General features: G+C 36.1%; 1 protein-coding gene across 50 annotated transcripts in view; it reads right to left on the bottom strand.

Moving 5' to 3' along the window:
* ABI3BP (ABI family member 3 binding protein) overlaps positions 1 to 13358 on the bottom strand; it is a 277985-nt gene that overhangs the window by 81428 nt on the left and 183199 nt on the right. For 17 of the 50 annotated variants that reach the window (XM_084991540.1, XM_084991544.1, XM_084991549.1 and 14 more), the window contains 7 exons: positions 11511 to 11570; positions 10588 to 10671; positions 9184 to 9243; positions 6638 to 6697; positions 5686 to 5769; positions 3895 to 3942; positions 2800 to 2859 (listed from right to left, as the gene is read on the bottom strand). The exons of 20 other annotated variants lie outside the window; for them this stretch is intronic. In XM_084991540.1, the coding sequence (XP_084847666.1) occupies positions 2800 to 2859; positions 3895 to 3942; positions 5686 to 5769; positions 6638 to 6697; positions 9184 to 9243; positions 10588 to 10671; positions 11511 to 11570 (456 nt within the window). The remainder of the gene's footprint in view (positions 1 to 2799; positions 2860 to 3894; positions 3943 to 5685; positions 5770 to 6637; positions 6698 to 9183; positions 9244 to 10587; positions 10672 to 11510; positions 11571 to 13358) is intronic. 13 more of the 50 variants (XM_084991541.1, XM_084991539.1, XM_084991545.1 and 10 more) reach the window with 1 other exon arrangement.

The following is a 13358-nucleotide window of genomic DNA, read 5'->3' as shown; positions in this document are numbered from 1 at the left end:
AGTAGAAATGAGTAATTGTGACAGAATGGATGGTCTGCAAAGTCTAAAATATTTGCTGTCTAACTCTTTACATAAAAAGTTTTGTTCCTTTGATCCCTGATTTTAACCATTCTTCTCAAAAAAGCAAGAACCTATTTGAAAAAATTAAGTTCAATTAAGTCGACTATTGCATCTGAATCTTGATTTCCATGAAGGCTTTCTATAGCCGATTTCATGATAGTATCATTAACAAAATATTCAGTAGCATCTAGGAGTGTTTTGTTCTATGTACCCCCTTTGGGTACCCTCAATAGGTGTCAAAAGTTCTTGTTTTATTTTGTTGTTCCCATAATTCCATCCACTAATTCAAATTCTAGTTATTTCAAAGCCCAACCATTCTCTATTGGCCCATGTACACCCTTGACTCCTTTAAATATTTTCTTTCTCTCTCTTTTTAACCAAACAAGCTGCTTTTGTATAAGCAATTTGTTTTTATCTAAGAAATACTCAAAAAGAGGTTTTCTTCACAGTTATAGTGTACCTTGTTTGAGAGGTAAACATGCCCTTACTTTGATCTCTTTCTCTGTCCCACATCCTACATTATTCAACTGCTAATAGGGTGCTGGGACCACAGAGGGCAAAGAAATACTTATTTACCTAAGACAAAGAAGGAGTGCTATTTTAAACAGAGATGAATAGAATGATCAGAGAATTGAATAAAATGCATTATTCATCAGAAACAATCCTTATGCATTTGGCTATCATATTGACCTCCTCTAGCTATAAACCTGCTAGGCCATGTACAATTGCAGACATGCTACCTTCTCTCTAGGAGGGCACAGTTGTGGGAAGTACAAGTTAGAAAGCCACATCATTAATTATCACTCTTGGGACCCAGCTGCAGTGGGTTGAAAGGATCCCTTAAACCCAAACCATAGATTTTCTTGGTTTTAACTGTGAAGCTTTGGGAAGTTTAAAGTTTGGGAGAAGGATTTCTCACCATGTTTTGAAACTAAAGGAATAAAATCTTTGAGTTGTCATTGTATATTTAGGTGTAGAAACCATAAATAGCATTGTAAGTGGATCATTGTTTTCTAAAACATTAGATTTTCTTGAGTTTATTGCCTGATTTTGAAAAATTTCACTTTACTAGTTTGTTCCTTATCCCTGAGGGTATTTTGGAGACCAAAATAATAATGAAATTTGTTAATTTAAAGATACAGATACTAATATGCATAATTAGGTATTCAGAGAGATTCCTGCTTAGTAAAGATTAAGAGCCAATGCTGAACTGTGGTGAATCGGAATAGTCAAGTTCATCGATGATGGGAGAACCTGTAACTTATATTCACTAGAACTGACACTAAGAGGGAGCAACTTTTTTCTTTTGGATAATTTAACAGGGAAATTCTATTCCTTAAAATAGGCAGAGAATAACAAAAATATCACAATAAACTTATAGAAAGTAAGTTCCTCAGAGAAATTTCATGGTACTTAATTATCATCATTTTATAGATCTAATTTCTAAATAGAAAGGGAAAATGTTAAAAGGGGTTTCATGGAAGATAGATTTCCTCAGCTCCATCCAGGGACATCTGTTAAAAATTATCCATAGCATTTGAATTACAAATCCTGACTACTTTTAAAATGAAGTATGAAACAGAATTACAACAGCAGAGTCTAAGGAAGCAGGAGCAACTCTGGCTACGATAGTGATGGAATGAGTTTCTAGTGAGTGTAAAAGCATTTAATGAGGTCACAAAAATAATTACCTAATGTTGTTTCTGGAGCCTCAGAACTATAAGTAACAGGTTCAAAGCTCATAGCAGGAACTAACCAGAAGCAACAACATGAACACAAGAAAGTTTAAACACACACAGAAAGTCTTTATTTTTTCTTCAGAGCATCAGTTTCAAATGACAAGCAAATTTTTTTAAACTTTGAATTCATAGAATGCAAATCGTCTCTATAGTTTGGAAAAAATTCACTGCAGAAGGTAGGCACAACCTTTGAATTCTACTATGAATCTTAGTATGGTCAACATGAGGCTTTCCTAGGTGTTTGCTTTTCTGATTTTAATATGGAAGCTTACTTTGGAAAATCTGTTTAGGCAGTATACATAAAAAATATAGGAAAGTAACTTGTTGTATTTCTTGCAAGCTAAAAAATATACATATGTCTATGTACTCATGGCTATAATAAATAGATCATGTGTGTTTAAATGTACATACAGCACTAAATAATCTTAAGTGACTATGCCTATCTTATTATAAGACACCAAGAACTTCGTCTAAGAAGCAGCTTCTAACCATTATCAAACTGTAGGTGGCTCACACTGAGAAATTTAAATATGTCAAAAAATCCATGGTACCATGTAAATTGTTATGATTTAGTTGGTCTAGAGAAGATACAGACATTACTGTGCTCAAAACTCAGCTTTAAATGTGAGCACTGTTAGACAAAAGTACATGACCCAAATTCAAATAAGATTACATGATAGACAGATATTCTGACCTAAGTCAATGCATAACTTTAAAAAACAACAGGTAACTTGAAATTGGATTGTTACGATCATTATATAACTACAGATGTGATAAATTCATTTGAGTAATTAAAAAAATCCAAAAAACAAAAAAACACAACAGGTAACCTCTTTTTAGAGACTTTAATACTTCCATTAAGGAGAAAAAGAAAGTTGAAGAATTGCAGAGGATGGCAAGACAGTCTTATGAAGCTGGTGGTAATGTGATGATGATGATGACAGAGTGGGTTGACAATGAGCAGGAAAAAAAATTGTTGAGCAACACAGAATATCATTACCTAATGTGGTTTCTGGAGTTTTGGTTCTAAAAATGACAGGTTCAAGGACTGTAGGAAGAGCTGGACAAAAAAATAATAAAATAAACCAAAGAGATTTAAAAATTTATCTGAAAACTAATTTTTAGAAGCAAATTTTAAAGCTTCAGGGATGAGAGAAAAGAGCCACACTCTTGTTCTTTGCAGATTGACTAAATTGTTGCCAATATAAATTATTTCATAAGTTAGAGGCACAACATTGCGCTTTGCTCAGTATCACTCTGGCCAACAAGAAGCTCTAGATTTGATTATCTGACTCTTTCTAGTATGGAAGATGGCTGACTAAACTTTTTACAGATTTATATAATATATTCTTTTCTAACTACTGGAAAAAGCATTTATTGGTCTGCTTATACTTCTACACAAGTTGAGATAAGTGTCTATTATTTCAATAATCATGGGTACATAGATGAGTTCATATACCTGAAAGTACAAGGATCAATGTAACAAATGGAATGTGCTCATCAAAATGTCAAAGTGGTCCTTGATTCAATGCAAGTTAAGAACTCTGTTAAACCCCCGTGGAAAAGGAGAAAAAAATCATCCTACTCTATCATCAAAGTCCACTATTTAAACTTTTAAGACTTAGGCACATTAAAAAATTCGATCATCAATACAAACATCATTCCTTGAAACCACAGATCCACCACTATAATCACATAGGTCCTAATTTGATAAAAAAGTAACTCGATCAAAGAAACATGGTATTTCCACAAGTGATGAGGAAAAAGCAAGTGATAAAAATAAGAGATAGATAGAAATTCATGTTTAAGAGGAAGCATAAAATAGTCAATGCTGTTTAAACAGATGCCCAAGAACACATGACACGATGTGGAGCTGTTACACGGCAGTTTGACATTCTGAAATTAGTATAAACACAGTGCTCTTAAATTTAACAGATAACTTGATGCAGAACTTAGCAGAATTGCAAGATAAAGACTGTAATGGAATGAAAATAGAGGATATAGAAGTGGTTTTAAGATGCAGGAGAACTGGTGGCTACAATGGGATGACAATGAGCAGGAAAAGCACTACTGGAAGGACACACATTCTCATTACCCATGATTTCTGGAGCTTCAGTGCCAGGTACAAGATCTGTAGTAGAAACTAGTCAAAAGCAGTGAAATAAACATTGGTGAAAAGTCAGCAAATTCAATCTTAACAGTATGATATTGCTTTGATAGATATAGAACAATTTGAATATTTTTTCTTAAATTACATACTTGTTATTAAAAGATTTGGTCACCTAAAGCCAGTTGAACATTCTTTTATGAAATAGTTAGTCATAGCCTACAACATCTGGTAAACATCTCAAAAAGTCAACACGATATTCTCCCAGGTGTCCAAGTACCTTATTCCAATCATTATAGAAGGCTGCCTTTGGAAATCTGTTTAAATGTTTTACTAATATATACTGTTCTGGCAATTGTTGGCTTTTCTGTGGAAGCTTTAGGGAAATAGAATGTCTAAGTTTTCATCACAAGGAAAAGATACTTTTTATATTTCTTTCTTCTAAATTGAGGTATAACATATAATTTCTATTTCTTTAATTTTGTATCTGAGATGAATTAAACTAAGTGACTAAAGTTACTGTGGTAATTATTACATGATGCAGGTAAGTCAAATCATTATGCTATACACCTTAAACTTGTACAGACCTGTATGTCAATTGTATCCTAGTAAAACTGGAGGAAAAAAGGAAATAGAATGTCTAAACAAGAGTGGCTACAATAAATAGCTTTTATGTTTTGAAAAGAGGCATAAGAAAGAATTAAGCAAAGTGAACCATGAAGATCTTGTTGAGAACTCATATTTGGAAATAGGCTGATTCCTTGCTTGAAACAAAGGCACTCAACAAATCAGGATAAGGAATATTTTGAGTGTAGTTCCCACTAGAGCAGCCCTCAGATCTAATCACAACAATGCAGTACCCTATGTAGGTGGAAGAGACTGTAGCAAGAGCCCACTGACGTTTCTAAGTTCAGATCCAAACTTCCGAGTCATGTCTTCAAGTACTTTCTTTAACTGCTCTTAGGGACCCTTCTGAACTCAGCACTATCATCACCACTTAGAGGTAGACCCTCCCATGGGAAAAAAAAGAATGGCTGTATGTATATGTATAATTAATTCACTTTGCTGTAAACTTGAAGCTAATACAGCAGTGTAAATCAACTACACCCCAATAAAATTTTTAAAAAAGAAGTAGAACCTCTCTTTTGCCAGAAGTCTGTGCTCTCCGGTTGGTCTCTATACCTCCTTTCTTTCTATGTTCATCTTCATGATTTTAAGACCCAACTTCTGTCCAACTCTTTATCCTGTCCTTCACAAACGTTTCTCTTTTTAAGTCGAGGAGGTTTATAACCCCGGAAAAAAGCTCAATTTGCACAGACATACTTCCTTCCTTCAAACTTTTGATGTTTCCCACTGGGGCAGGTTCTGAATTTGACTACATTGCAGATTGAGAAGTAAAAACAAGCCACCTACTTCTGTGATCTCCTCATAGCTATTGATGGGCTGTGGGAAGATGGAAGGCACTTCATGTTTGTTTCTTGAAATAAAAATGAAATGCTTGCTTCTACTTAAGACATCTTGTCTTTAAGATAAGAATACAACAGAATAAGAAAAGCTAAATAAAATACATAGTAAGAGTAGAAAGCACAAGGAATCCAGCTGCCATACACATCTCTTCCATCATGTTTTCCTCTGCTAACTCGGTAGAAAGCAGTAGCAGGTCATTTTGTGCTTTTACCCATATAGAGTGCACATGGGCTGTCTCTGCCTCTACTGGCATCAATCCCAGACTCCCAAGAGCTGCAAGGACTCACTCCTTTAATGAAAACCCACATTTACCAGGTTTGAATCGAGGTGCCTCAGGAGTTGGTGTGGTTTTAGGTTTGGGACGTGGCCGACGGGTCCGTTTTGATGTTTTAGGAGCTGGAGAAAGAAAACTTTCAGTTACTATAGAATCAGTTGTTCAAGAGCTATAGGTCCCATGACACACAGCTCTAGATTTCCTAAAACTTATATTAGATTTCCTCATATTATATTCCTCACATATAGGAAGTGTATTTTTTCAACTTTTTAATTTGAAGCTTTCATCCTTATTATAATGGTATGTTTTTTTAAATAAACATTTTTTAAAAATACTTTTTTGTTGTTGTTATTTAAAAAACAATTGAATGTTCAATTGTTAACAACAACTCATTCCAACACTGGGAATGAGTCATATGTAAAAGTAGTTATTCATTCAAGAAGTGAAGTATCATTTGTAGAAGTCGTCGTTGAATAAAAAGGATGACAATCACTGCAAAAATATTAGGGTGGTGGTGATAGGCAGTTACAAACTCATTGGTTTGGCAGTTTACTAAAATAAGACGCTGACATAAACTAAAATGTCAGTTAAAGAACAAATATCACATAGAGAGTTTAAAAAGACAGTAGACTTTTAGATCCACGAAGAACTCCCCTGACACTGTAATAGTCATGGGAGTCAAGAGAATTGCCTTTTAGACCCAGATTTAACAAAAGATTGGTTAAAAAACACAGATGATGACAAAAACAATTTCAGATGGTTATATGTATAAGAGTGGACCTGAGTTAGAGTCATGCATGGCTCTCTCTTAAAAACAAGGGACAACTTGTTTTAAGAGTCAGAGTCTTTAATGCTTTTAGGATGACGTTTATAATGGAGCCACAGAAGAGGATGATGATGTAGCTCTATGAAGCCAAAGAACCTCCAGCTGTGATGGTGATGCAATGAGTTTGACGATGAGAGGGAAATAAACTTACAACGTGTTATTACCTCGTGTCATCACCCAAGCCTCAGTTCTGAGTGTAACAGGTTCGAAGACTGCAGTTGGAACTGACCAAAAGTATCAAAAATAAATCAAATGATCATCTTAAATAAATGAAAACTCAAAACCTTTACTTCAAAATGAATTTTACTAGCCTAATATAGTTTCTAGGATTACATAGCAACTTTTAAAAGCTGTTAAACTAGAAAAGTACACAGTTAATTTCCTAAAAGTTGGCCATACCTAAGTTAGGTACATATCTCCTTATTCCTCTTCCTTTGATTATCTGATTCTAACTAATAAGTCAAAGAGGAATGTGTGAGTGTTGCTAAGGACTTATCTTTGGAAAGAGATGGAGGCATTAGACTGAATCAATTTGGGTATCCCTCCATACTAAGTAAAGAAAGAACATGCCTTCGTGTGCAAAGATGCGCTTGCTGAAATATACTCAGTCAAATCTCAACTACTCTGTCAGGTACCTAAAGATCTCTACCAGGGGAGTCCATGAACTGATCAAGATCTATAAAAGCTTTGACTACCACCTTGAAGTCAGATGTCCTTTATACTAGTATTAAAGTTAGACTATCTCCTTTGGTTGGTCTCTACCTATATCCACTCCTACACATTTTATTCCTTTCCATCTTTTTACTCATCCATGTACTATGATGATTTCAAGGCTCTGCTCTCTCTCAATCTATCTTTTTCTATTCCAGATATTTACATACCCAGCCCATCTTGTTGGTAGCACCCAAAAGTCAATCTTGTAATTGGAAAGATGCTATTTTATGCCATCCTCTATTTTGTTTACATATAAAAAAGCTTTTGTTCTCAATTGTCTTGCAGGTTTGAGGACTAAAACATGTCTCACACATCTGATATATTAGTATCTTTTGAGGTATACAACTTGGGGATACTGAAGCACTTCATGTTTTTCATATGAACTGAATATGTGTAATTTTTCTAAGAAGTTTTATTTTCAGATAAGTGGAAGTTAATAAAACACACAGTGATGAAGTTTTTATAGAGAAAGCATAAGGCATTCAGTAGCCCCACATATCTCCCCAACTGTGTACTTGCCATCTTCACAGTGGGAAGTGCAATTTTTTTTTTTTTTCTTTTTAGGGCTGCACCCACAGCATATGGAGGGTCCCAGGCTAGCATTGAATCAGAGCTACAGCTTCTGGCCTACACCACAGCCACAGCAACATGGGATCTGAGCCAAGTCTGCGACCTACCCTTCAGCTCACAGCAATGCTGTATCCTTAACCCACTGAGCAAGGCCAGGGATTGAACCCGCAACCTCATGGTTCCTAGTTGGATTGGCTTCTGCTATTCCATGACGGGAACTCTGGGAACTGCAATTTATTATGAGTTGTATTATTACTCTCATGGGGCATATTGGTTACTTCCAGCAACTGGGATTACTCTTGAGACCCTGCTGGGTTAGGTTACTAGGACTCTAAACCAGGAACACATGTTTACCTGGCTTGGACTCAGGTGCTTTAGGACTTGGTGTGGTTTTTGGTCTGGGACATGGATGATCCTTCTATTGTGACGTTTTAGAAGCTGAAGGAAGAAGTTCTTGGGTTATTACATAACTACATTACCCATGGTTCTGGAAGTTATGGGAAGTGAAAGCATAATTGCAGATTTTATACATCTTGTTAGATATTTGACTTTTTAGTTTGAGAGTTTTGTCAATTACATAAACTTTTATATCTTCTTTAATCATGGAAGATTCTTCTAGGGCAAAAATCGTTTTTTAATTTAAGAAATAAAGATTAGTGACTATCATTGAAGTCTTATAGAGCAGTTTGATTGAACAACAAAAAGGTAAAGAACTGTTGCCAAATTTAATTTAATTTAATTTATTTATTTGGCTGAACCTGAGGCATGTGGAAGTTCCTGGGTCAGGGATTGAACCCATGCCACAGCAGCGACCTGAACCAGAGCAGTGATAATGCCAGATACTTAACCCACATGGGAACTCCATTTTTTAAAAAAAATTATGTATTTATTTTTAATTTATTAAAAAATTTAATGGATAGGGAAGGATGGTCATACTAAATCTGAGATTTATAATTTTGTCTTTCAATCTTTGGCACATGTTCTGTATAACTATTAAAATGAGAACATATTATTATCTATACAGAAACAAAACAACAAAATACTATGCAAATAGAGAGCAAGGTAGAAATGTAGATATGCAATGATTGGATCCTCTTGGCCCTGAGAGCTGTTAATAGCTTTATCTGTCTAGACAAGAGGTAGACCTGTGATATGTTTGGGGAAAGCCAGGTTTATCATAAGCACTGCATGAACCAAAGACAGAAAGACAGTTTCAGAGAAGTTATGTGGCAAATAAATGTCCTAAAGGAGGTTCACGCATGACCAGTTCTATTAAAAACATCAGGCAACATAAGAGTTTTCATAATTTTAAAAAGAATGTAGATGAACAGCCACAAAGAAGAAAACTATTGTCACGTGAAGCAAGATGAAACTCGTTCTGACACTAAGCAGAACAAAACTTGTTGAAAATACAGTGTACCATTACCTAATGTTGTTCCTCTGGCCTCTGGTTTAAGAGTAACAGGTTCAAGGGCTGTAGCAGGAACTGACCAAAAAATAATACAGTAAGTAAACCAAAGAGATTTAAAATATATGAAAAGTTAGAACATTCATTTCACAACAAAACTTGCTTGTATATATATATATACATATATATATATCATTCCTCCTATAAAAGCAAAGGAAAGGAAAAAACTGAAAGGGCAGATGACTGTTCTTTGAAGACTTGGCCCAGTTATAATCATGGTCAGTCTTAGGCTTAGCCTTGGCACTGTCTTGAGCATCTTAAAAAAGCCAACATGAAATTCTCGTAGGTTTTAACTAATGGATTCTAACTTATATGGAAAAGTCTGTGGTCAGTGGAAAATATTTTTAGGCATTAACCTAATGTACACTGAGAAAATAAATTGTCTTTAAAATAATATGATCAACCTGTACTTCTATGGGAGCTGAAAATGAGCACTTACTGTGTGTAAACACAGATGCAGTAGACAGTTTTAAGTTTGAAATATATATAAAAATTAATCACTGAAGTGGACTATGTTGTTCTTGCTAAGAGCTTATTTGTAAGAATCTGAGACCTGTGTCCAAACCATGGCACATAAAACAGCAGGACAGAAATGATCACACAGTCTATAGTACTCAGTAGAGCATCTGTCTTGCTTGAGGCTAGGGGAAGTGGAATCCAAAGACCATTGATGTCTCTGTTTCACAACTAAGCTCCTGAATCAGTTCCTCAAAATACTCTTTTCAGTTGGCTGGATGGATCCATCCAAATGCAGCAGCATCAACATCCATGCTTTGACCATCTAGAAGTAGAACAGTCTGTTCTGGGCACCCCCAGCCCCCAACTACTACATGTCCTATTCTTCTGTCTTGGTTCCTGTTTCCCTCCACACATTCAAATCCTGCAGTGGGCCCAAAGTCTAAGGTCCAAGTCCAGTGTGCCTTGATATTTTCTTTCATATCATGCAAACATATTCTGAACTTTAATGTTTTAGAAATAAAATAAGACTCCTACAGCTAGGCTATCACCCACTATTGCCAATATTGGTTCAGGAATTTGCAAGGTACTTAAAATTTGTTTATTTAGTTGAAGTGAATATATTGGCTCTGTTAAAGAAGTTTTATCTTTAAGATTTGAATGGAATTTGATAGTAAGAAATATACTAAATATATAGCAAAGAAGACTCTCACATAGAAAGAATAAGGTATTCTGGCATCAACTGTATCCACCCTGTCATGTTCTCTCCAACATCCAGTAGAGAAGACATTCCTAATGGTGCCTTATGACTTCACACTTAGAAAGAGGTAGAACTCAGCACTGTTAGGGTCCTCCTTGGGACAAGCTAATAGGGCTCACCCTTAAACCAAGGAATCACACATTTACCCGGTTTAGTATGAGGTACTTGAGGGCTCGGTGTGGTTTTAGGCCTGGGACGTGGGCGACGAGGTCTTTGTGAGGCTTTGGTAGCTAAAGAAAGAAAAGCTTTATGTTATTCTATGTCTTGTCCCTCTGGGTACGAAAGAGAGCTCATTCTAAAACCTGTTAGATTTTTCTAAAGTTCCATGAAATTGGAATTTAAAGTTTTCACTTCTTTTATGCCAATGCATCTTTTTTTTTTTTTATCACTGAGGGTACTTTGGAGGCAGACTCATGTATATAGTCAAATTATTGATTCGAGACATGAAACTTAGTACTTGTAATCAGATACTCATAGAACTTCCTCACTGGGGGAAAATGATTGAGAAGGAGGATTCGATTCTGGTGCAACTGGGAGGGGAAGGTAGGGTCACACTAAGGAAGAAGCTTATCATTTAAATTTTCAGATTTGGATAATTTTCTATTTGTCAAATCAGTAATAAAGCACATCATTACTTAAGGACCAGCAAAGAAACAAACATACCATGCAAACCATTTTTTTAAATATCTAGAAACTTAGATGTGCAAAGGAGCTTGAGAGTAGCTGTTATTGCTGATCAGCCTAGAGAAGACATAGATCCCAATTTGCTTTAAACTCAGCTGTAGCATAGAACACTGTTCAACAAAGCACAGGGCAATGTGACAATTTCAGGTGCACCATGAGGCAGGGAAATGTTCTGAACTAAGCTCATGCCTGCTCTCGTAAAAACAATAGGAAACTTGTTTTTAAGAGGCTTCCGCACTCTTCAGATGAAGGAAGTGACTGAATGGCAATGGAGGGTGATGGTGGTGATGTTGTGAAAGAGAAAAAGCCATGTGATGGGGATGGAGACTGAACGGACTGTACAACCAGCAGCAAAAGCATTAGGTGAGTGGCGCAGGGTCGTTACCTAATGTTGTCCCAGAGATCTCGGTTGGAAAAGCAACAGGTTCAAGGTCTGTAACAGGAACTGAAGTAATTAAAAAAAAAAAAAAGAGTTGTTTTTTTTTAATGTGTGAAGAGCTACAACATTCACTTCAAAATGAATCTTACCAGTGTAATATTATTACCTCTAGAATAATTTTTTAAAACATTTCTGAATGAATGGTGGTGTGAATTGAAATGTGTCTCTTCAAAATTCATTATGTTGATGTCCTGACTTTCAGTGTGACTACCTTTAAAGGGCCTTTAAAGATGCAGTTAAGATTAAATGAGGTCATAAGGATGAGGCCATAAGCCAAAAGGACCATTGTCCTTGTAAGAAGAGGAACACAAGGGATGCTCACACAAAGAGAGAAGGCGGACATCTGCAAGCCAAGGAGAGAGGCCTCAAGAGAAATTAAACCTGCCGACCTCTTGATCTTAGACTTCCAGCCTCCAGAGCTATGAGAGATATATTACTGTTGTTTAAGCTACCCAGTCTATTTTGGGCAGTCCTAGAGGCTGTTAATACCAAGGAGACTCAATTGCTGTGCTCAGACCTGGCCCATTTGTAGAGGTAGTCATGAGCTAGTCATTACCTCTGGTCTCCTTTTAGCCCCACAAGAGGGAAGTGGTTCCTGTAGTCAGTGCTTGATTATCCGAGTCTACTTTGGTAGATTTTAGGACATTCTTAGGCATTTACTTAAATATGTTTCAAATAGCCCTCATGTGAAAAACTAACTTGCACTTTTGTGCATGCTGAATAAAGAAAATATCAACCATGTTTATCAAATTATGGAAATGTTCCTAAAGAACCAAGAAGTCATTCCACAAATAGCCAAAGATGGCTCTGATAATCTTGCTGAGAACTCAGCTTTGGAAAAATCCTATGACTTCTGCCCAAACAAGAAGAGGCAGCCATTTGGTTCGTGGCACCCAGTAAAGCACCTTTCCACACTCAGCATGCAGGAAACTATTGAAGGGTGGACAGAAGAGATTTATGATGCTCATTAAGAGTAACATTAGTCTTATTCAACTTCAGGTGGTGTCATTTGAATGCATGATCCCCAATAAAAGTGTGTTGCCTGGCACTAGAAGAAGCAAGATCTCTACCCCCTCAGGTTGCTTCTATATAAATCCTTTTTTTTTTTTTTTTCATCTTTTGCTCTCATTTCTCCACTTGGGCAAATTCTGACATCAAGGCTCCAACTCCTTCCCTGCTCTACTGAAGCCCATGTTGATTTTCACTTCTTTAAGATCTGCTGTAGAGGTATGAGATGGAGGAATCTGGGTCCCTCAATCACCGCTTAGGAAAGAACTATAGATCTAAAGCACTGATTTTGGATTACATGCGAGTTTAAAAAAATCATATATTGCCCATTAAAAAAATACCTACTATAATAAGTTTATACTTAACATTTGTGTACCTAAGAAAAATGAATTTGCAAAAACACCCTGCCCAATTTTCATCTTATAGGCTTTTCATGCAGAGAAGTATTTGTGTTCAACTAGCCTTCAGACTAAGAAATACTACTCAGCATGAGAGAAGATTTTGTCTTTCCAAATATGGACTTCTTGCCAGCTCTGAAGGGGCAAAAGGACTCTCCGTGCTTCCCTTACTAGAGGTATATAGGTTTGTTTACATTTTCAACCAGTGACAGGCAGCCAGGCGCCTTAAAAAAAGGACCCTGCTTTGTCTGGTGTAGTCTCAGCTATATCTGGACTTGGAGTGGTTTTAAGTTTGTGTTGTGAGTGACATGTTCGTTGGCACGTTTTTGGAAGTAGGAAAAGATAACCTTCAGTTACTTTAAAGCTTATGCTTCTGCAAATTATAGGT

This window comes from Sus scrofa, chromosome 13 (genome assembly GCF_054392235.1).
Source record: "Sus scrofa isolate SSC_HxYL_T2T_F1_AM1 chromosome 13, Sscrofa_HxYL_maternal_Yorkshire_Landrace_v2.0, whole genome shotgun sequence".
NCBI lineage: Eukaryota > Metazoa > Chordata > Mammalia > Artiodactyla > Suidae > Sus > Sus scrofa.
Note: the sequence above shows the minus strand (reverse complement) of the source record. Positions and strands in the feature narration are given on the sequence as shown.